Here is a 24,925-nt window from a genome sequence, read left to right as displayed (position 1 = left end):
TTTACCGCATCATTCAGATTTTCCAATTGACGGCCGCTTTCCTATGCCGTCATTTTCAGGCAATCCAATTGGACCGAGCAGTCCCTTTAGTTGTCTATCTGACACCATTTCTGCAGGTATACAGGGAGCCAGGCATGTTCAAATCGGAGTCCCTTTAACAGATCTCCACCTTAGCAACAAACTGCAGTTGGGACTGTTACCATCCAGTGTCCTGCATCTTGATCCCCATGGTAAAACTTCTGATAATATTGTTGGAAGCCACATGGATAGTAATGAAAATATATCTTGCTTGTTAAGCATGGGGAATTCTAGTAAGAAGTCGGAGAAAACTGACCATGTAGTAACACCTCGGTTTGTACTCTTTGGTCAGCCGATACTCACTGAGCAGCAGATGTCTCTTGATTGCTCCAGTGATGCAGTTTATAAAGTGTCATCCGCAAGGAGTTCCTCAGGTGGGACACCATTCAAGGCTGAAAACTTTGTTTTTGACCAACAACGTACTCCTAAGAGTTTGTCTCTGTGGAAGCCAGGCTGTCATGCAGCTAAACTTGGACTGGATACTGGTCACTGCAAAGTATTCTTGGAATCAGAGGATGTGGGCCAGACCCTTGATCTGTCAGTTCTTGGATCATATGAAGAGCTATATAAAAAGTTAGAACACATGTTTGGGATTGAAAAATCTGAAATGGTGAGTCGTGTGTTCTATAGAGATGCAGCAGGTTGTGTTAAACAAGCTGGAGATGAGTCGTTCGGGTAAACATACATACAATTTTTTATTTTTTATTTTGGTGACATCTGGAATTTTACACTTGAAAGGCATTTAAGTTTTCTTGATTGCATTCTGTGGACATTTTTTGTCCATTTTACTGTCCTGCAGTGAGTTCATGAAGACAGTAAAACGATTGACGATTCTCGGGAGACCCAGTAGTCAAAGTGCTGAAAGGTAAGTTCTTGTGTTCCATGCTAATCTATGTATTTTTGGGGTTATGCATCAAGTAAAGCTCTTCAAATATGATGGTACAAAAAAATTGTGAGATATGCTTGTTTATCCTAATTCTCATTTTGGGTGTAACCATTGAATTGAAGGTACATCGATTTTGTATTTCAGGAAATTGATTATTGGTGTGCCGACTGCTGAATGTGGACTAGATTCTTCTAACCGAGCAGGACCCATGAGCGTATTTGTTTAGTAGCATTCGAGTCGAAGTAGGAAATTATGTATGAATGTCTTGATAAAATTGTGGTTGTTTACTCTATCAGGTAGGAATTTGGAAGAAACTTGACCAAAGTATGTTCAATGGATTGATGATATGGCTTCAATTTTGTGAAGTTTCCACCATCATGTCTAGCTAAGGGTATAGCTTAGTTTGTGTGTATTTTTCATGAGATTGTTGATGCTAGTCTTATATTTTATTTTTTATTCTTTTGATTATGTGCATTAGCCATTTGTTCTATGGTACTCAGTTTGATGTTTTGTTTATTGGATTGGACTTTCCATTATAGAAAGGGAAAATTGCAACCACGGTACAAACTTTTCACTTTTATGCAGACTTGACTCAAACATTTAATTTGTGCTACCCATGGTATCAAACATTTTAAAAACTCGCACCTGAAATCCAATTTAACAAAAACTGTTGCTTTCTCTGTTAGTTGACCAAAAGTTAAAGATTTGACCTAATTTTGACTTCTTTTACAAGGCTAAAATGATAAATTTATATTTCTTATAATTAAAAAATAAAATAATTAAAATTAAAAGCCGAAAGAAGAAGAAACCTTACATCTTCTCCACTCATCCCACCCAAGCCCAAAAACCAGAACCTAACGAACTTTTCAGCCATCGCCATGCACCTCATTGACCACTGCTGCCTTAACCGTCATCATCCACTTGTAATGAAACACCATCCATTTGCGTTCTACTATCAATTTTGCTTGTTTGTACCTTTAACAAATCCTATCCATGAAATTCCACTGCCACATTGAAACACCAGATTGAAACATATCCACCAGATCCCACGCATCAATAGCCATCCATGGTGAAAGAGATCTGAACACCATCACCATAGCCACAACCTACAGCAAAACACTAACACTACCATTGTTACGTCTCCTTCCACGTGGCCGACCCATTGTAACACTTGGCCCACTCAAGCCGAAGCACATTGCATGATGGCCGAGGCCCTAAAACCAATGAGGAATGTAAAGCGGTCAATTCTTCAACCGAGGCTAAGCATCATGAAATCCGAAGACCATTGGCCGAGGTGGGTGAGTCCGAGGCCCCTATGCCGAAGCTCAAGCCTCCAAAGCACCTTATCATATCACTGCTTCCAAGAGATCTGATTTTACACACAAGTATCTTCTTTGAATGACTGATGGGACGTTTGTCATAAGGTTTAAGTGTCAAGTCTTGTCAAATAAAGAAGTGGCTCTGCACAGTTAATGAATGCATAGCAAGCTGACAAGTCAAAAATGATGCCTATGATTAGATATGTGAATTAAGAAAATGAAGCCACGTGTACTCCCATCCGAGGGCCACAATTCAATTTGCACCACTATATATACTCTCCCATATAACTCCTGTAGGACTAATGCAACTTTGAATACAAAACACTACACATCATTTTACTCTCTTGCAAGTACAACCAAGTTTACATAGCATTCATCCACTTCGATTGGTAATTATTGTATGATCGTCCCATAAATGTTTTGCCGAATTTCGAACGTTTCCGTCTCGAACATTTGAGCCGCTCCCACGCCCCTTCTTAGAACTTTCTAGATCGTCTATGCGTCTTAGCGTTCTGGATCTGGTTACTTGTGTGCAGGTGGGTCTGATATCTATTGTCCACGTAGCCCCAACCGGAAACGAGGTCAACAACCACCACCACCAGCATAGTAACCCACTAACACCACCACCTATTGAAGAAGAAGGAGAGAAGCCAGAAGGGCTCACCAAATGCAAACCCAACAACTTTATCGCAATAAACAAGTCCAAATTGAATTAAAGTGAACTCACAAGCACCAAAGGTCTCGAACCTTTGAGCCGCTCCCACGCCCCTTTTCATAACTTTCCATAACCGTTTGTGCGTCTTAGCATTTTGGATCTGGCTTACGTGTGTGCAGGTGGATTCGACATCTGTTGTCCACATGGCCCCAACCGAAAACGAGTCCAACAACCACCACCACCTACTGAAGAAGAAGTAGAGAAGCCAGAAGGGCTCACTGGATTCAAACCCAACAACTACATCGTAAAAAACAAGTACAAATTGAATTAAAGTGAACTCACAGGCACCAGATTCATAACCCAATGCCCAATGCTTATTTTATGCTCAATTCATTTACTTATACAAATTGAGAGAGATTTATATTGTAGATTAGGGGTTTTAATAGAAGAAGAAGTGGCCTAAATAATCCAAATGGAGTGGTGGTGGAAGGAGCGTTGACCGACGTAGGCTGGTGGTGCCGCCAGCGATAGCTGCCGATGGTTTTGGGGTAAAGGGTTTTGGGAAGAAAGGGATGGTGGTGGGTGGTGTGTTTTATTTTTGTTTTTTATTTAATTATAAATATATTACAATTGTATTTTTTGTTGAAAATGTAAAGTTACCATTTTATCCTTTTAAAATTAGTGAAAATTATGGTCAAGGTCAATTCTCTGGTCAAGTAATGGTCAAACTAACAATTTCTATTAAATTAGACTCGGAGTGCGAGTTTTTTAAAGGTTCGATACCATGTGGCACAAATTAAAGGTATGGGTCAAATCTGCATAAAAGTAAAATATTTAATATTGTGGCTGCAATTTCCCCTTAAAATTGAAATATAACTTAATCCCTACCAAAAATAGACAAGAATATATTGACTGATATAGGATTAGGTTAAAGGCCCTCTTCAGAACTCTATTCTTGATAAACTTTATTCTATCGAATCAGTGTATTCTTATCTACTTAAAATATAATTTGATATGAGTCCAAATTTCTTATCTCGTCTCGTCTCATTTATCTCAATATTTAATGTCACATCACATAAGATGATTTATTCGAGAAAATCTATATTTGATACTAAGGGTCTGTTTGACATGAATTCTGTTACTTGTAGAAGAATTTTCGGATGAAGTTATTTTATGTGCGTTTCCTCTAAAAATTCTTATAACTGGATAAAATACTTCTAGAAAACTATTCGAACATATTTAGAAGTAATTTTTTAATCTCAAAAATAATTATTAGCTTTTCAAAAATCTTGTCAACCAAATCTTAAAATACTCGAAATATGTGCAATGGATGGGCTGTACTTGATTGAGTTTGGAATATGTTGACAACCCCCACATTGTAAAGTGACGACCCCATTATTGAATTGTTATGACATCTAAATTGAGGTGTGGTTTTGATCAAAATTTGATACAATGAATAATCACGTCACGTGTAGTTCCACTCCCGTCGCCCCCTTGGTGCTCGAGACCGTAGTGTGTTTAATTGCCCTAACATTAATGCCCTCTTTGACTTAATAATTCTTGATTAAATCATGCTATTTTCTCGGTTACTATAATTATGATAATGTGAAAATTTGTAAGAGTCATGATGAAATCACAATATAAAAAATTTCTTTATTATTTAATGAGATTTTTTTACTGCTTAATGATTTTGAGACTTAGGACCTACTTTATGTTGATTTTAAGAATAATATTTATAAAATGTGAAATTTTGGGAGAGCGTGCGTTAAAAAAAGAAAAATGTTATGGGCTCATCGAAAAAATTATTTTATTAAGAAAATGTGTGATTGAAAATGAATAAATTTTAAAGAATTTATACCAAATATAGTCTTAACAATACTTTAAAAGAATAAAATATTTCAATCATCTTGGAATTGGGCCAAAAGGTTTACTTAAATACACAAATCTGGCTCGAAATAATCATAGTAAGGTATATAGTATCTTTTGGCTCGAAATAAAAGAATTCCTAAATCTAGACAGATTTCTATATACTATCTTCTTTTTTCTTTTATACCATTTTGACGGAATCCTGATCAACTTGCACTAGGGATGATTTTTCTTTAAAAACATCTACTTTTTCTATTTATGTGGCTAAAAGAATTTAGCAATTCACAGTTGCGTTGAAGATACTCTTATGCTCAACTAGACATTATTATTGCTGTCAGACCCATGTATTATGTAACATTTAGGTAAGATACAGCATCATCAACAATCAAGAAGTGTCACGATTTACTTAACTCTAAGAATGAGGATGCTATAGTCGCAAAAGTATGGTTGTTCTATGTAATCTAATAGCCCTCAACTAGATATCATAGTTATTTCTCCCTCCATGTAAAAAATTGGAAAAACCATTAATACTCTTAACATATTATCACTTGACTTGACATGCAACAACTTAATTCAAGCATGACATCATTTGTGAGTCATAAGAAATCTTATAATGGAAGACAAACATAGCATATCAATGTATGTAATCATTTCACAAATCCCACATCTAATCTTAGTTTCTATAATCTTCATTTACAATTCTAAGGTCAAAAATAAATTTCTAAAAATTGAGGAAAACGAGGGGCAGTCTCAGCGAATACTAGGGGCGGTAAATGGGTCGAGCGATTTGTGAGCTCGACTCTACTTGGCTCAGCTCGAGCCAATATTTCTTTCACAATTCAAGCTCATTTGAACCGATGAGCGCGAGCCGGCTCATTTGGGCTTGTCTATACGAGCCAAGTCGTTTAATCTTGTGGGTCGACTTGCTTTATTTCCTCATTTTTGGACTTGATTTATTAATCTTTTAAAAAATTGCTCCTTTTTGCCTCATTTTACTAATTTATTAAAAAAAACGACAACAACAATAAAAAAAAATAAAAAAAATCAAGATGGCTTATGGACGGCTCAACTTGTGAGACCCATAAGCCTAAAGTTATTTTGATAAAAATTGATTAAATATGTAGTTAAATAAAATGAATCTCAAAAAATGTATTGTTAAGATTAATTGTTGAATTTGACTTAAATTTTAACAATTTTAAGGCTGAACAAAACGGGGCCAAATTCAATTCTCATTATTCCAATATTATCCCCCTTTGTTTTCTGTCCAAACACACATATTGGTGATAATATTTTTAAAATGCTTTTTTAAATACTTTATAATATCCTGATTATTTACGGAATGTGATAATTACTAGTAGAAAGTAGTAAATTTGGTGTGATGACATTTTTGCTAAGCTTAGCTGATTCCATCTATCGTGAATTGATAAGGTTGGAAAAGTAAAATCTTAGCAATTCTAACTAAAAATATTGATTATGTAGAGACAGACACCGGTATTGAATTTGCTTACAAGATAGTTTAATTAAATACTTAATCGACAAACTTTTTAACACAAAATTCAACATTTTACTCAATACAAAGTATTCACGCATCTGAAATATAAAATTTCCTTGAATTTATATTCAAAAAAATAAAGTAATTCAAGTGTATTAAATAAACCAAAGAAAAATTAAGGTTGAAGTCTCCACATTCACAACCTTCAAAAAACGAATCCTACCTATTTAACTACGTAAGTTTGGGTCATCAAGTGATGGAAACAGTCAATGTAAACTTTAATATTGCACGCAATTCTCAATCGAAGTGGAGTAATTGATTTGACTGTTTTACTTTTCAATTTTAACACTCAAATTAACTAACGGCTTCAACTATGGAAAACTCAAATTTACAAATTTAAATAAATTGAGAATTCAAAAACTAACTTTTGAAGGTTGTATCTTCAATGATGAAAGTAATCTTTTATTCTTCACTTCTTACGTGTTTCATTCTTTCTTTGTCAAAACAAAAATAGAAAAGAGAAAGTCCTACCAACTTTAAAATAAAAAAGTAAAATAAACTTAAAATATTATTAATTGGCTTGGTAGTAAAGTCAAAATAACCAGTAAAAACGACATAAATTTTGTGACGTGTCAGCACGTGCGGTGGGCCCATTTATTGGATTCTCTTGTGTCGTTTTCAAATTAAAAAAACCGTCAGAATAATTCATCTCAAGCATACGGTCAGGATTTAGTTGTCAGTTTACTTGAACGACTGAGATTCTGCTGTTGTCCGGATCGGATTTTAATTTTTTAATTGGAAATCCGACCCGACTTTTATCTCTTTTGGAGAAATTTATCTTGTCGCGAGAAATTACGCTTTTAGTCCCCGCTAAGGGGCAGGTCAGGTCACTCAGAAAAAATATACAATACCAATATACTGACAATACACACACACACACACACACACACACACACACACACACACACACACACACACACACACCCTTTTATGCATTCTTTGTTACTTTTTCATTAAAAAATTCCTCATACCGTAAACACGACGTAACCTTCTACTGTAAGTAAAATAATAAGTTTTTTGTTTCACACTGGGGGTGGCAAAAAGACTGAGTAGCTCGTAGGCTCGAACTCGCTTCGTGACTAGCTCGAGCTCGAGTCAAGTAGGAGGTTTGCTCGACGAGCCCAATCTAGCTTGCGTACGGCTCGTGGGCTCGTCAAAAATGTGAACAAAAGAAGTCCAAAAATTTAAAAATATAAAAAAATATAATAATAAATCTTAAGCTGGTAGGCTCGGCTCGTGATCTCACGAGCTCGTGGGCCGAGCTCAACCCATTGCCACCACTAATCTCACTCTTCATTTGTATAGTAAATTTCAATTTGGAGTGAGTATGGAACATAATATTCACTTCTAGATTTCAATTGAGACATATATTCTAATTAAACAAGTCATAGTCAACCGTACATTGCACGTTATTCATTTTTTTTTAAATAAATGTTTGATATTTGTTTGCTATATGTGAATTAATTGTCTTTTGCTTGATCATTATCTTAATCTTAATTAATACATAATGGAACTTTTGATTTTTTATAAATGTTTGATATTTGTTTGCTATATTTGAGTTAATTTGTCTTTTGCTTGATTATGATCTTAATCTTAATTAATACATAATGGAACTTTTGACTTTCTTACTAAAGGCCATGATTGCTAAAAATTAAAATCCATATTTAACATAAATTAAAGTTAACAATGAATTTTAAATATGTGCTAAAAACATTGCTTCTATCAACCATTCTGCCCAATAATCCACCAGTAGTGGGAAGAGGGGGCTATCATACATACAAGAGTCTTCCAATTCTTACAAGACCATAACCTTTGCACTGAAATAAGACTTTTCTCTCTCTCTTAAAGAGAGTTGTTAACCAGCTCAATCATTTTTCTTAGAAAACGATTAAGAATCATTTCGTCTATTGCTTCCTCCAACAGATTCAATTACATCCTTTCTTCCTATTCTGACTAGACTTGCCGTTAGAGTCAACCTCCCCTTGAGTCTGGGCCCTCTTTGTTTTAGCATCTACAATGGAAGGAGAGTAGGGTCCTCCAGCTTAGAAGGAATGTCTCAACCATTTATTAGGAAACTAGGCTATGATTTTCATCTAGAAAGAAATATGAATGGGCTATTTGTCCTCCTATTCACTCCTATGGAGGCCTTATAAGGTTGTAGCCTTCCACTTCCCCGAGAGTGTCGACTGAAGCTCAATCATTCCTCATTCACTTCAAGCCATAGATGATAGATGCGGTGATCTTTGTAAGGATATCTAGAACTCGCTCGTCGGACTTACAATAATTGAGTTGAACTTCTTCATTTTTATTTTCTAATAAAAAGTGGTACTTTATTGCAATGTCGTCTAAAGTCCATAATTGACTAGCATCTGTGAACGAAATAAATATAAAATTAGACTCCTAAAAAGTTACACTACCTAAGGAAATAAATAAAAAACTAAACTCCTAAAAAGTTACGCTACCCAATTGAGCCCTCGTGGCCTCATTGTTTGGTAAAAATGTATTTTGAATCCAAAATAACATTAATGAATCATAGACTTGGCCGGCCCTTCTAATACTTTTTCTTTGTCCTGGTCCCACCTTTTCAATAATGATATTTCATCTCGTCGCCTTCTCGACTTTGCCCATCAAAAATTTGCAAATGGACAAAATTTTTTCCCCCCCCCCCCCCCCCAAAGTGGAGCAACCAACCATCTACTCTTCTTTCATCTCTGCCTCCTGGAGCATATTTCAGTGGTGCAAAAGATAAGAGTGAGGTAATTTTAACCTTACTGACAGTCGTAGTATGAGCAGATGCCTCACACCGTCAGATGCATACACGTGTCCCACATCTAACTGCTATTCTCAACTATAAATACCCAAGATTTGACAAGAGACAAAGATAATGAAACTCTTACAACTTAACTCTTCATAACAAGTAAATATATATTCTCCTCCCCACCCTTTTTGCATAACATTGGCATTCCTGACATTTATTAATTACGCACATCACATCAATCAACTCTAGAGACGCGCATTATTTCGATGTGAGCATAACTTACTAAAAATATATATAAATAAGAAAATGTAATAACATGTCAGTATTAATAATTATAAATGCAATGCAATGTAAAGATTTCTGTTCAAATGTTACTCCACGTCATTTGTTATGTGATTGCAGGAAACGGTTGTGATATTTGGTTTGCATGCACATAATTCGATGAGATAGAATTGAGTCAAAATTTATTCAATCAAATAAAAAAAAATATTCACCATTCTCTTCGATAAACAATTATGGAAAATAATAATATTCAATATATAAAAAAATATTTATAATTAAACTAATGACCTGTATAATTTGATTAGTTATGAGATGAACGAGGATGTTCTGAACGAAGACTTTGATGGATTTTAAAGGATTATAAATTCTAATGAATTTTGTAGATTTGAATAGATTTTCACAAATTTCATACAAATCTCATCAAATATAGTGAAATTTCAAATGATTTGGTTGTATGTATTTTTAGGCTTGAAATCTATCCAAATATTTTAAAATCCCTCTTTTTATGTAATCTTTATAAATCCACTATTTATTGAGGATATCTAAGGGGGGTGTATTCAATTGGGATTTTTAAAAACTTTTGGAGACTTTTTTAAGTGGGTGACTTTTGTGGACTTTGTGAAATTTTAAGTAATTTTTATGAATTTGGTAGGAATTAGTAAAAAATTTTCGTGGATTTGTGGAGACTTTTACTAAAGACTTTTAAAGGCTTTTGAGGAATTTTTTTTTTTTTTAAGGAAATATGCTTTTCACAGTGTTAAATGTGAGATATCGAGAAATATTTATAAGAAGAATTTTTAAAATCCATCACAATCTCAATTAAAGACACCGTCCGAAATTTGCACGGCATAATCCCGAGAGGAGTATATCAGTGTTAACGTTTTCTACTTTTTTAGAAGTCCTTTTCCTTCTATAATTCCATAGTGAAAGGACTCTTGATCAATTGGGATTCTTTGGACAGCTCTATAAATGAGCCTCTGTCATTGTATTTTTTACATCAATTGGGATTCTTTGGACAGCTCTATAAGTGAAAGGACTCTTGATCGATTATATCTCATCGCATTATGTGCATGGAATTGGAAGAGATAGAGGAAAAACCTAGAGGGAAATAAGAATAGCATACTCTTTTTAGAAATCTCTCTATGGATGAGAGATTTTCGGAGAAAAATCCTATTTATATTTTCTATTAAAAAGTCTCTGAAAGTCCAAGAAATTTTAAATTCCCTGAAAGTCCCTCTAAATTGAATACCCCAAAACTTGTAGAGACTTTTAAAAAGTTTCAATTGAATACCCCGTAACTTCTGGAGATTTTTTAAAAGTCTATAAAAGTCTCTATTGAATACACCCAAACTTTTTAAATCTCTAAAAGTCTTTAAAAGTCTCGATTAATACACCCCCCTAAACTTTAAAAGATTTTATTGAGTTTAATTAAAATCTTGATTGGGAACATTTAAATTTTTATGGATTTTATTAAAATATATTAAAATTTCAATTGAGGATATTTAAATTTAGAAGAATTTTTAAAATCCATCACAATCTCAATTAAAGACACCGTCCGAAATTTGCACGGCATAATCCCGAGAGGAGTATATCACTGTTAACGTTTTCTACTTTTTTAGAAGTCCTTTTCCTTATATAATTCCATAGTGAAAGGACTCTTGATCAATTGGGATTCTTTGGACAGCTCTATAAGTGAAAGGACTCTTGATCGATTATATCTTATCGCATTATGTGCATGCAAACCAAATATCACAACCGTTTCTTGCAATCAAATAACAAATGACGTGGAGTAACATTTGAACAGAAATCTTTACATTGCATTGCATTTATAATTATTAATACTGACATGTTATTACATTATTATTATTATTATTAAAGTTTAATTTTATAATTATTATTAATTGCATTGCATTGCATTTATAATTATTATTATTAGAACCAAGAACCATCCAATTTTGATGCGGTTTTAATTCTGTCACCTAGAATCGATAACGAGTTCTAATCCAGTCTAATTTTTAATTAATTATATTTATATATATTTTTTGGTGAATGACTCATTAAATAATATTTTGCACAAAGATTGAAGTTAATTTTTGCATTGAACGAGGACTCATTGTTTTATTTTTGGATTATAATACTGATGATAGAACTTTGTACTGTAGTTTGGATTAGTATTTGACATTTTTTGATTATGAAACCTGAACCATATCAAATCGGATCCATTCCATTATTGCAGTTCACTAATTATAGATGGTGTCAATGGTGCCATTATAAAACAAGCATTGATTCTTTGTTGGTGATTAAGTTCTCTTCAAAATCGAACCGAATTTTATTTATGGCCTACCTAGAAAATAATACAACATAGATTGAAAAATATAACGTTCAAAAATAAATACAGCATTGTAAAATTTAAAAACCATGGACCCTAAAATAGTAGTCAGTATCATTTAAAGTTAAAATACAATAATATACATGTAAAATAATCAAATAAATACACGTTGAAATTGCAACAAGAAAAAAAAAATAGAAAAGGATTAAAAGATTTAGTCCCCATTTGATTTGACTAAAAAATCGAAATAAATTTAAGTCAAAATCAATAAATAATTTTATTCATACATTTTAAAAAATTCACAACTTTTTAATCACATATTCTATTAACTTTTATTAATATATACTAAAATTTTAAATTTTATCTAAACCGAACTGGGCTCACCTAAAGAGATTGGAGACTTGGACGGGAGTGGAGTCTCTAGCCTTGTTGCGACGAGCCTATTGGAGGCGACTCCACTGGGTCGTTAGTCAGAATTTTGGTTTAGATTTGTGGCTGGGAGATTTTAGTTGAGTTATAATTTTATTTTATTTTAAATTAAAAACGTATTACAAGCATTGGTAGGGCACCTGGCAAATGCTTAATTAATGCTGTTTAGATCCACTAGTCTCTGTAGATGATGAAGATGAAATTAAATGAATCATCTAATATCACATTAACGCTACATAAATTGAGATTATAAATAATAGTCGACAAAAAAAATTCAATTTTGCCTAATTTGCCTTTTCACGTTAGCATTTGAAAGAGAAAATATTCACTGATTTAGGCGACAATGAATGCTTGATCCATTATTCAAAACATTAAAAGCTTCTAGTCTATTGAATTATAGATCGAGGGTCTCACTGTCACCTAGGCCAGTTATTATCTCTAGCGATGATGAATGACATTGCTCAACGGAAAATGCCTTGTTCAAAGGTCGTGACCGACTATAGCAATCGTCCAATATCCCACCACCATAAATAAGTGAAAATTGAGTAAGAAACTATCAGACCGACCAGAATCCCCTTCCACGAGCATGTTAAGTGGGTATTTGACTGAAATTCCCATAAAAAAGAAAAAAAAATAAACATTGAAGTTTCATATTACACAATGACGAATCATGCTTAAGCAGAGGGGCACAAAATCTTAGTAGAGTGTCATGACCCTAAAACGAGTGTAGTAAATAATCATAACCACCACTGCGAACCCTACAACATGATCCCAATCGGAACAGTAATGCACTGTACATATGCTGAGTCGCGTAACCCCCTGATAACTAAGAATGGGATATCCTCAGATTTCAGCGTTAAAAATTACTGACCCCATACTCCAACATTGCAACCTCTTGATCTACTCTCCAATAGTTTGCATCGTTGAATTCCTTCATCCCCGATCCATCATCTTCAGAATCCTCCTTTTCTTGACCCTTTGGAGCTAGATTGCTCTTCAATAGCCCAGCTTCCCCAACAATCCCCTCCTCGAGAGCTGGCTCCATTGCCTTCTCCGTCCCCTCTGGTTCTACACCCACAAACTCAACGTCCTCTTCAAACAGGGAGGGTACAGCGATGCTTTTTTGACCTGGATCAGATTTAGTTGAATCATCACTGGAATCTGTAGAACTGGAGGTGCCATTTGGCAGAGAGCCTCCAATTGAAGTGGTGGAACTAATTTGGCCAGTGCTCGTCTCCACTGAACTAGCAGGATTGTGACTAGCGTCGTTCTGGTCAACAAACGGGTTCACACTTGATGCACCAACCTGAAAGTCTGATCTCTCTCCCCATGCGACCCATTCAGGTATGGGCCTGTCTTCAAACAGATCATCGTTGTCCGAGGTCTCAAAACGGAAGAAACCAAGGTCACCAGATGCACTGGCCTTCTCATTCTGGGGAACTGAGTCGTCCCCATTTACAGGGTTGTTTCCATAGAAGTTATCGAACGGGTTTGTCTTAGAGCCAGACGAGCCATTGGCAAAAGTGTTGCTCTCAGTTAATTCCTCATCCTCTCCGACCACTACCTCATCATCACTACTGCTGTTACCACCATTTGATGTTCCGTTCAAATTGATATCATCCATCATATCACGAAGTGAAGTTCTCCCAGGTGCATCACCAATTTTGTCATCTTGGAAAGTAAACCAGTTGGAGTTTGTAAATAGACTTCTGCAAGAAAGAATCAAACAGTTTCAAATGATGACAAAACGCTAGCTTGATAGCCAGTTTCTAACTTCTTGAGCATCACAAAAGCCCACACAATAATATTGCAAAATAGAGGAAAATATTCAATTTACTATTGTATGCGTATTCATTCTTGCAAAAACTCCCACTTCTTGTCTTTCAAAGTCTTTCGTATTTTCTTTTCCCCTTCTATACAATTCTTATGACAAATCTATTTTTGGGACTTGTTACAGTTATTGCAAGAGGACAAACACCGCTTATCCTGTGAAACAAAGTATATAAACCTACAGTTGCAGTTGCAAATCTTTTTCAGCATATAATCAAAATAGTTGGATCTATCCTATTTGTGCAACTTTAAATTTCACTAGAAAATCACAATGAAACTCACCTTCCCTGGTCATCACCCAACCTTAGGGATGAAATCACAACTTCTGCAGATTCATCATCAAAGTAAACATCCTGCATTTCATCAATCAATGACCAAAATTAAGCACTGTGGAATTCATAAAGGAAAGGGGTTGCAACACTTGTTTCCCCTATGTGTCCTTTCCACACAATATTAATACAACTAGCAGCAGTGCCTGTATCTCTGGCATTCCATGTGGGTTTATTACTATAAACAATATAGTATATTACAGAAGCATGTATCTTATTAAGATATATGTGGGAGAAGTAATAACACATAATACAGTCAAAAATACATACAAAAGAAATGTTATATAAAATGGAAAAAATCAAAACTGAGACCAACAAAATGTAAAATCTGTAAAAAATGCATCCTGGAACCATCCAAGACACCCACTATCATCCAATATTGGCTGGTACGAGCAAGAATGTGAAACTAGATTTATAACAGTCATTTCTACATTATATATCCATTCTTTAGTTTCATATCTGCCAACAGATAACAAATAAATTAAAGATTAAGCATAAATTACCTCATCAATTCTCTCAAGAGATCCATTACCCTGCAAAAGAGCAATTAAGATCATAGATAATTTCGAAAGAATTAACCAATTTATTTCTTGAGATGATTACTAATGGTTTTTCTTCTTCTGGTATTGCTGTTTGAGCCTACCTCTGTATCAACATTATCATATGCGTTGTATCTGAATGCTTGGCTTAAATTATTTGCAAGAGCTGCAACATCATAATCCCTATCATGGACGTCATCCTCATCGCTCTCCCTGGTCCTGTCTTGCAATGCAGTTGGCCGACTGCACACATGAAATAAAACAGAGAGATGAAACAGTACCCCCACTTGGCAAAGTACAAATTAAAACAGAATCACACAAATTATATTTCAGAAAGGCATGAAGGAATATAAACATGTTCAAAATTTTGAGAGAACATCTCGGAATTCACTCGTGTAGTTGATTAATGTGACAATGCTTCATGGTAAATGGGCAACAATAATTTGTACTAGTTTCATTTTTTATGAAGTGCAAAAGATAAAGAAGAGGCATACCCGCAAGCCCATCGGTATACATTTTCCACCACGTTACGCTCCTGTAAGATGGTAGTCTGCCACTCATTCCATTCATTATTTTCCTAAAGCAAACGAAACAATATTGCATGAGCAGAGGGGGGAAAATAAATAAATAAAAATTGAAGGCATATAACTTATTGTGAAACTGTCAATATTTGCATAGACATTAGCCTTTGTTTTATACAGCAAATGTAACATTATAAAGATTCAAGTTTCACAAAAAAGTTCAGAAGAGCCATATCAACAGGTGCTTTAAGGGAAGCCGTTATCTGCAGCTTGGCTAGGGGACTTGAAAACATATCATGGACAATTCAGATACTGATCACGTGATGATATGCATATCGAGCATAGGTCAAAATAATGGCAACAAGCAGATAGAGAAGACAACAAAACTGAAGATTTTTCCAAACAATTCCAAGTACTGGCTCAGTTAAAATTGTTCTCTTTAAGTTGGAAATGAAGAATTGAAGACCGCCTTATCACAGACCTGAAGATATTGCTGAATGCGTTTGTCATTGCTTCCCAACTGAACAAGTTTATTTGATATTCGAGTCAGATGTCCAAAGTACCCTGCTCGGGGTGCCTGTCTTCCAGCAAAAGGTATAGTTGGCTGCAAATACAAGAGACGCACAATCAGATTTTTCACTTCAAGTCACACGAAAGGAAGGAGGAACTGTAAAGGAAAAATGATGAGAAAGGATAGGAGGATGATGATTTGAAAAGAAAACAGGGCAGATCTATTTTCAATACAAACAAAATGGCAGGAACTACCAGGACAACTAGAAAAAATATCTGTTCAATTTGCCACGCACAAAAAAATGGCTAAATTTTATGAATTGCTTCCTGAATTAAAGTATTTGTACCCTCAATTTTCCAATCCTCACAGACATGCCAGTCCTAACCTTCTACACAAGGATAAATGCGAGGCGAAAGCAATATGCCATGCATAATTGGACACATAACCAGAAAATTTTGAATCATTATTTGACCAGAAAACTACCCGATTGAGTTCAGCAGAAAGAGTAGGATATTTATCTGTCTGAAGAACTTTTCCAACCAAGTTACACTCTTGAAAAAGATGATCAACAACGGCATTATTTTTGCTTTCCAAGCATGAATATATTATACTCTCCACATGATGATGCAAGGCATTATTGTATGGATACCTACATCAGAAAAAGTAACATATTAAGAAACAACTTAGCAGTTCTAAAAGCTGGTGATCCAACTGAAGCTTCCATGGGACAAAATATCAAAGCTTTCTTTTCTAGTAATCAGCCGATTTAGTGTGCTATTAAATGCCAAAAATTACTTAATGAAGTAACGTCTTACTCGAAAAAGAGATCAAGGATCCTCAAAATTGTCCCTGAACCGACCAATTCCTTCTCTGCCATCTCATTGCCAGTTTTCAGCAGCTCCGCAATGAATTCCACAACCTATAAACAGGAAGACAATTGCATAAAATGTTAAAACGCCAAATATAGAATCATGTGGATCCTGTGTCCAACCAAAAATTCAACAGTTCACATCATTTTGAGGGTTGCATGAAAAACAATTAACCAAAAATTAACATATCAACCTTTAAACGGTGTTTCCCAAGAGGGGGCTGTAATTCACCATAAGTTGTAAGTAGAATCTTCTCATCAGATGAAACTCTTAACAGTGTCAGCAAGTCCCCTACACCAGAAATTATATCAATGCTTATACTGGTTACAAATTGAATAAAATAGGGAACTCATGCCAAGCCACCTGTTATTACTAACTAGAAAAAAGTGAAAGTTAAGGGCATTTGATGGTATTTGAGTATTTTCTTAAAGGTTCTTTCTATCCCCCCAAAAATGTCAATTTTTAGATCATGCCAACAAAGGGTGAGACAACCCCCCCCCCCCCCCAAAACCCCAACTCAAAAAACAATGAAAAAGAACACAGTAAGTACTAAGTAGAAGCATAAAGAATATTTTCTTTCTAGCCAATATGTCTACCTCTTCACTTTTGACACATGCCATTGCCTGCCTAGGACAGTTAATGGATCATCTACCACTCAGCAAGGTTTATGTCACTGAACCTAGCTTTTCCCTTTGAAAATACCAAGTCTGACTTGATAGTTGAGGAAGATTTCAGTAAAAACTGAATTCTAAAACACATTCCAAGGAGTAAATTATAGATATTATGCCTAGGTTTCAATGGAGTAATAAAACATGATCATGATGCATAATTTATTTACTTTTAACTATATCTGGGTATGTTTATAGCTATAAAACAAGTCATTCTGTCGGCCATACCACCATCAAAAACAGACTCTAACCACTTTGTATAGAATCCTGCTCTTATTACCTTTGTTCCCAATTTATTTGGTACAAGTATTGGTTTGTTGCTGCATATAGTTGAAATTTGTGAAATGCAGCCTACATAAAGGATGCTGACCAACAAAAATTTCTCCGTTGAAATATTTCTTAAAGATCGCAAAGCTATTTGCCTGTCATACTTATTCTCTAAAAAGCATCATTATAAAGTTACACATTTTCTTCTGAATAATCCTAAGAAAAATAAGCAAAATACTGGGTATAAACCAAAAATCATTATAGAAACAGATCTATAGACCATATGAGTCAAGATTCAGCGAACAAGAAATCTGACAAGTGGCCCCTAGTACATGTAACAATACAAAAAGAACTATTTTCTTTTGGCTTGTTTTACTGATCATAAAATAAATATATAAACACATACAGAGTAGCACAAGAGAAATTACTAACATATGCAGTCAGACTCACCCAGTTTGGGAAGCATTGCACCAACAGTATCAGGACTAGCCAATTGATATACGTGTTGGCTTTTAAAGGAATACATTATGGGTGAAGAAATTGATCTTCTAGGATCCAACAAAGAAATACACACAGACAACGAGTGGACAAGGGCAGATTTTGAATGTGAGTCTTTAAGTGCATGATCAAATATCCTTGCAACAAAACTGCACATAAAGAAAGCTACAGAGTCAATGAATATTCATATCATTTATCCAAATAACAGGCCAATCTAAGAGGAGTATTCAGGTTTAGTCATACAACCTTGGGCTAGATAGTTTGGTGGCCAGAGGTGATGGAGCATTTCGGGTTATGGCACATAAAGTTTCTGCCGCATTGGCATGTACTTCAGGAGTATTCTGGAGAACACAAAACATTTATTATTTATATCATCAAATATTTACATCTCATTAGCCAAACAATCCCTCACTACAAGTGTAACTAATACTCCATGCTGATAAACTTGCAATTATGCAAAGCTTCCATTTGCCAAACACCACACTTTCCCTTCCAAATGAAAAGATATCAAATATGGCTGAACCAGATACACGAGATGAAGATGGACAACAACTATATACATGGAAACATTGAGTAATGTAACAATCCTTCAGATAAATTTCAATTTAAGAAGTTCCTTCTTCCTTGGCTTTCAAGAAGGGACACATCATAGTATAACCTTGACAAATGAATGAAGTTCTAGATCTTCCTATTATTGTAATAATTTAACAAAAAAAAAATGATAAGCACTAAGAAGCGTGAGATCTGCAGATTAAGGTTCTGTAAGCATTGCGTAATTTGCATTGTGCACTGAAGCCAAAGCTGACAATTAGTTCCATGACACTATGGTAATACAAAAAATTATGTGAATAAACTAACAGATAAACCCAATATAAATCACTTTGGATTGCAGGGCCTTCAAGCATTCGAAATACGCCAAAACCATATACAGTGACAAATAAAATGCAGGGGAAATAAAATTGGATAAAAAGGACAATTAATTATTTACTTAAAGGTCCACAAGCTGCATAGACAAAATATAATAAATTGAAGGTGACTAGAGGATTATGAGAATGGAGATAAACAGATACATTTATTAGAGAATCCATGGAGAATATGCAAAACCCAAGCTAAACACAGCCATAGTTATTATATTACACAACTAGGCTCAAAGGACAAATATAACCACCTTGATATAACTGGCAACAAAAACTAGACAAGTAACTATCGACAAATACTAAAATAGACTGGCAGTCGAGGTTTGGTTCATTTCCTACTCCAAAAAAGGGGTTACTTGTATAGCCAAGATGCCATTTTTTGAGACTTACTGCTGTATCCAATTTGTCCACGATCATTTCCAGTAAGTCACTATCAGCCAACCATTGTATCACATCCATCGAATTGGAGTATAGATGGTCGTCGGCACCTACAAGTCGCACCAACACCTAATAATAAAGAGTTAATGAGAAGATAATAACCCACCGAAAGCAGTAAAATATTTTTCGATTCCTATACAAGGTTTAATCAAAGAAACTGCATGACAAAGATTGCAATTTATATGATATCAACCTCCATGATGGATGTAATGCCAATCAGATCAACAAGCTGCTTGAAAACATCTTGATGGGCCTGGACAGAACCAACATCAGCTGAATGTAAGATGCCTAGTTAAGAAAATATTGTTATTTGAAACAAAAGAAAGCTTCAAATGGTAAAGTTTATAATAAAATTTACAATTTGTTTCTCCTTGTACATGGAGAATATGCCTGTCATTTTGGGCATCAAAGGGAGAGTATAAACTAGTTCCCAATACCACAAGCCTTAACTGACAGACAATTATATTGAGGATAAGGCTTAGTATGTTGTTGTAGCTCAAGGCTTCCCATCTTTACATTTGTCAAAAGATTCAGATTCAAAATGCACAAAATTCAATCATTTAGCAGCTTGATCAAAGCAAAATTTAAGGGAAGCTAAATGAATAAGGCAATTAAATCCCAAGGACTACAACGATAGGTGTCATCAAACCTCCACAGCCAAAATATAATTATAGCAATAGTAATAAAAAAATTTTCCCTAAACAGCACTTCCCAGTGCTTGATGGCTTCACTTACCCATTCCCTATGCCTATAGAAAACCTGAAATTTCCATATATAGACCCGAGTTTCTACTCATACTTTACTAGCCCCTGGAATTTTTTCCGTAGAGATGTGGCACAAGTCATTCGCAGTTTTCCCTTTCCCATTTAGAATAAAAAGCATTATTAGAAAAGAAAGCATATGGTGTTGACAACTAATTTAAGATCTCAAATCTGTAAGGAATTTTGTTTAACAAATTTAAACTCAACGGCAAAAGAACCTTGGGCAATATATCTGTCATCAGGTAAGTCAAGAACGCTCCCCTAAGTGACGAAAGTTTGGTGATTAAATAAATAATGTGTACGAGCCATTTCCTCATTTCTATTCTACAATAAAATGACTGGTTATGACTACTGCTTATTATGCACTGAAAATGACAAAAAAACACACAAAATGTTCAAATTTTTTCAGCTATCAATAGGTGTACCATGTATAGATGCTTTATTTATCACCAGATAGAGATGAACGCTATATGGCAGCGGCAAGAATTTGAAATTATCAGGTGTATGCTTGAGAGTAGATGAGATGGGTAAAAAAACATGGAGTAATGCAAGTATAAACTCCTGACAGCAGGAGATTTTTCCTGTCTTTTTTAATCTGGAAATTTTCAAACGCAAGTCAGAACTCATAAGTTTATTGAGATCTCATGCTAAAAGTAAAATTATTAATTATTCAGTTTTATTCTCGTAATAATGATTGCAGGAAAAGGAATCAAACGTCAAAAAAGGACCTCCCATTTTCACCATTTAAAGAAATTCATTTCACCCGATTTTCTGGCTTGCCATTGGAAACTTTTTCCGCCAATCTATTTAACGAATAAACTTTGCCAATCATGAATATTGACTAAGCCAAATTACATGCATTGATAAGACAAATTGCAGAGTGATACATTACATCAAACGATAGGAAAGAAGGTTTCAGAATTGTGACACACGACTTAAGGCAGACCTTTATTTAATCACACACACACAAAAACACATCAATGGAGATTAAACTCAAATTACCTTCACATAATTCATAAGTGGAACAGTCTTCCGCAACATTAGGCATATTACAATCTGCAATGAAATAAGAAATTAGATCAAACAAATTACTCGTCATAACACCATAACAAACACTGAACAAAAACATTTTACAAAAAGCTCATACAACAGAGTACCTTACTAAAATATCCTGCCAAAAGGGCACTATGAGGACGATTAGGTTCCAGAAAAGAGAACAGTAAATCCATAAGCTGCAGAAAATAGAGCATACGATTAAACTATCGTGTTCTAGATCACCAATTTGGCCTACAACCATGTTTTTCCAATTGTTTGATACAATGATCTCACCTCCTCTTCCTCCACCAAAGTCTTAAAGATGACATCAATCTCACATGTAAAAACTTCACAAGCAATGAAAGGATACCTACATTATGAAACAGGTCAAACAACCACAAGATACTGTCCGTTCTAAATTACAATTCTAGAAGCAGGACCGGAGAACTTTTAGGAAATATAATTATAAAGTAATGCATAAAAGTTACAAATGATCTCTGAAATGCTTATTTTTTGCTTTGGAACCATCTAAAACTCACTTGAACATTCGTTTACTATCTGCATCCTCTGGGCACTCCTCAACTATGTAGCGCAGCAACTGTTCAACTTGAGCTCTATCTCTTAAACTAAACAAGAATGAAACTTCATATTATCTTCAAGGAACTTCAAAACTAAAGGTCAAATCAGCAGGTCATGGGAAGGGCAAGATTGCAAAGGAACCATGACTTGTTAAAAAGTTGCTCATAACGCAGATGACAAAGACTTATTAACAGAAATATGTGCAGTTCAAAAGTAAAGGTAGCATACAAATTTATGAGGCGACTATTCAATGATTTGCATTCTTGAATTATCTCTTCTTCATCCAGAAGCTCTTCCAATGTGAAATTTTCCTTGTCCAACACCGATTCAACCTAAAGGTAACAAAAAAAATATCAAAATGTTAGCAACAGGAAAAGGATAAAGGAAGCAAACATAACCGAGGATTAATGATGAAAAAGCCCACCGTAAGAGAGATAATAATCAACAAAATGGAAACAAAAATAAACAAAACATATAGTCCAACATGTATAGGGGCGCAAATGAATTGATCAAAGTTCGTGTCAACCCAGTCGCTAAATCTTTAGTACATCATAAGATTGTCATGTTCATCTATAAGCCACTCTCAAATAAGCTATTTTGCAGAGCTAAAAATGAGTTCAATTTGATTAACTTAGTCATTTGCAAGTCTTTGGCATGCATCTATCAGTCCATTATGAGCTTAACTCGCCTGACTAATTAGACAAGCTTGAACAGGCCTTGGATGAGCCAAACTCGAGTAGAGTGCAACTGGCTCAGTCATTTTACAACCCTAGGCACATATATCAACAAATTTAACAGAGCAAACTAAAAGTGCAATGGATGTCTCCAAATTCAGACCCAGAGGTACATGGGGAACAAAACAAAGAAAGGAAAACTAGAATTGACCTTAAATGCAGCATTGAGATTAAGTTGCATATACAATAAGGATAAAATTATTATTGTATCCTTATCAAGTAAAAGATTGTTCAAAAAGCACTTCCCATAAGGAATGAAAAAAAATTAAATTAAATTATCTCAATAGAGTAGATGAAGCGAAAGGCAGCAGAAAAAAAGGGTAGGATATTTGTGTCTTTAGAGATTCAAAAAAATAAATGAGATAAAGATCCAAATCTTTTGGCCAATTCATTTTATTTCGCTTTCTGAGCTAACAAATAGTTGGAATCTTGAATCCTTCAATTCACAGAATCAAACTGAACGAAGTAATTAGCAGTAATGGAATTTAACAAAATGACTACAAAAATTAGTTCAAAGTGTAATTAAAACATAAAGTTCATAATTATATTCGGAGTATAAGTTTGCACATTCATGGATTACAAATCTTATCAAAACACAATTGTCAATCAATTAAAACAACTAAACATTAGCTCAATTCATGACTACAGGAGAGATTAAAAATAAACTCAAAAACTTCATTATACCAGAAATCGAGCAGCAAAGCCAAATTAATTTTCCTGAAAAGAATAAAAATTATTATTTTTTACTTACTGGAGAAGAAGCAGAGAGAGCTGTGAGTTTCCAAAACATGTCGAGTGTCCGTGTGTATAGATATGTATAAGCAGACAGAGAAAGACGCGAGCTACACAAAGAGGGAGTTCTGAATTTAGATCTGTAAACCCTAAATTTGAATCAAGGCAAGGAGCAAATAGAAATGACCCCAGAATTAAGACGGATTTTTGAGCAAAATAGGTAGGTGATGTAGGGCAAAAACCCCAATTCCTAAAGATCGAAAATAGTGTGAAGCGGTAGAGATCGAGAGGACTTTTGATTTATGGTAGAAATTAAATTAGCAGGGGAAAACGAAAATGAAGGCCTTTGGACGAATTTGAAAGGGTGGAGAAGTCCAGAACCAAAATGAAAACGAAGGCCTTCTGTATGTATATGTGGATGTCAGATTTTCATATATGCACCATGAATTTTTATTAATTTGATCAATAAAATTATTTATTCTAAAAGTTGAGCGTGTTTGGTTATGCTTAGAGTAGGTGAATCTTACTTTTATGTTACCAAATTGTTCACACATAATTTTAAAAATTACTTTTTATCAGAAAGTAAGTTTTATTACACTTCATAAAAGAGTCATTTTAAAGTACAGCCAAACCTAAAAGTTTTTGAAATTAATTTTTTAGTTGATTCCTATATTATATTCCCTTATGGACAATGCTTCGTATTTGATGTTACTGAAATTCGACTATAAATTACTCTTTGTTCATTAAAATGGGTTTTAACGTAATGCTCGTAAGTATTGTACGTACGGTACAGTTCTAGTTGGACTAGAACATTAGCAAGACCGTCTATAATAAGGTTGATTTGGATCCATAGTGCTTGTGGAATTAAGATCTAATCTGCTAGTGTTGGTGATGTATTTTTATAATGCGTTGAGTCCATGATAGTGGTTTAAAATGGGGAGTTTAAAAGGGATCCTCCGATTTTAAAGTAAAAGATCGGGCATAGGGTGTGACCAAGTTTGGCCATATCAATGTGCGGTCTTGTCGTTGTGGAATCTATCAAACAAGGATTTTTCTAGTGAATTCAAATCAAAACAACGTTTGAACTCAGTGGAACAAAACAAAAATAAAACGATTGAACTACATGTACATAATATTTTACATATACATAATGTGAAGAGAAATGATTGAATCGAAATTTTTTCAGCCAAATGTAAAATAAATGTGTAAATCATTACGAAATTTCATTATGTATAAAAAGCATTATTCAAAATAAAATGACTAATGGTGTGCACTAAGATTAAAATTAAGAGGATGTTTGAGCACCGTTTTCTTTTGAGAATACATTTTGAAATAATAGATTTGTGAAAAATGTGTTGTTAAAAAATAAGAAGAAATTTTAAATTCGTGTGTAATATTATTTCATTAAAAATGTGTGGTTAAAAAGAAAAATAATAAAAATATATTTGTAAATAATGGAAATTAAATAGGGGCTAAAATAAGAATCCATTCAACCTCGCTCTATTAATTTTTTGATTTCTAGATGAACAAATTCAAACTTCCA

General features: G+C 34.4%; 2 protein-coding genes across 2 annotated transcripts; one reads left to right on the top strand and one right to left on the bottom strand.

Annotated features, from left to right (window-relative positions):
- The first annotated feature begins 6 nt into the window (after nt 1–6).
- Nucleotides 7–1,441, top strand: LOC111393500 (auxin response factor 22-like). Its single transcript, XM_023019049.1, has 3 exons — nt 7–753; nt 878–943; nt 1,109–1,441. The coding sequence occupies exons 1-3, from the start codon at nt 44–46 to the stop codon at nt 1,188–1,190; spliced, it is 858 nt and encodes a 285-aa protein (XP_022874817.1). The 5' UTR covers nt 7–43; the 3' UTR covers nt 1,191–1,441.
- An 11,254-nt stretch (nt 1,442–12,695) lies between these two features.
- On the bottom strand, nt 12,696–23,799 carry LOC111393499 (serine/threonine-protein phosphatase 6 regulatory subunit 3-like). The gene is made up of 19 exons (XM_023019048.1): nt 23,402–23,799; nt 22,145–22,248; nt 21,877–21,963; nt 21,632–21,707; nt 21,460–21,534; nt 21,305–21,358; nt 19,735–19,794; nt 19,494–19,610; nt 18,433–18,527; nt 18,139–18,335; nt 16,947–17,044; nt 16,700–16,803; nt 16,368–16,533; nt 15,855–15,977; nt 15,347–15,429; nt 14,957–15,095; nt 14,817–14,846; nt 14,267–14,337; nt 12,696–13,863 (listed from the first exon to the last, which is right to left on the bottom strand). The coding sequence occupies exons 1-19, from the start codon at nt 23,438–23,440 to the stop codon at nt 13,011–13,013; spliced, it is 2,571 nt and encodes an 856-aa protein (XP_022874816.1). The 5' UTR covers nt 23,441–23,799; the 3' UTR covers nt 12,696–13,010.
- Nucleotides 23,800–24,925: the final 1,126 nt, after the last annotated feature.

This window comes from Olea europaea, chromosome 4 (genome assembly GCF_002742605.1).
Source record: "Olea europaea var. sylvestris chromosome 4, O_europaea_v1, whole genome shotgun sequence".
In the NCBI taxonomy this organism is placed as follows: Eukaryota; Viridiplantae; Streptophyta; class Magnoliopsida; order Lamiales; family Oleaceae; genus Olea; species Olea europaea.
The sequence above is the reverse complement of the archived record's forward strand: the minus strand, read 5'-3'. Positions and strand labels throughout refer to the sequence as shown.

Excerpts from the sequence above, each read along its gene's own strand:
- LOC111393500 (XM_023019049.1), top strand. The coding sequence starts at position 44 with ATGCCGTCATTTTCAGGCAATCCAATTGGACCGAGCAGTCCCTTTAGT. Across the intron at positions 754-877 it reads GCTGGAGATGAGTCGTTCGG|TGAGTTCATGAAGACAGTAA; the intron begins GTAAACATACAT and ends ACTGTCCTGCAG. Across the intron at positions 944-1,108 it reads AGTAGTCAAAGTGCTGAAAG|GAAATTGATTATTGGTGTGC; the intron begins GTAAGTTCTTGT and ends TTTGTATTTCAG.
- LOC111393499 (XM_023019048.1), bottom strand. The coding sequence starts at position 23,440 with ATGTTTTGGAAACTCACAGCTCTCTCTGCTTCTTCTCCA. Across the intron at positions 21,359-21,459 it reads TGGCAGGATATTTTAGTAAG|ATTGTAATATGCCTAATGTT; the intron begins GTACTCTGTTGT and ends ATTTCATTGCAG. Across the intron at positions 16,534-16,699 it reads ATCCTTGATCTCTTTTTCGA|GTATCCATACAATAATGCCT; the intron begins GTAAGACGTTAC and ends TTTCTGATGTAG.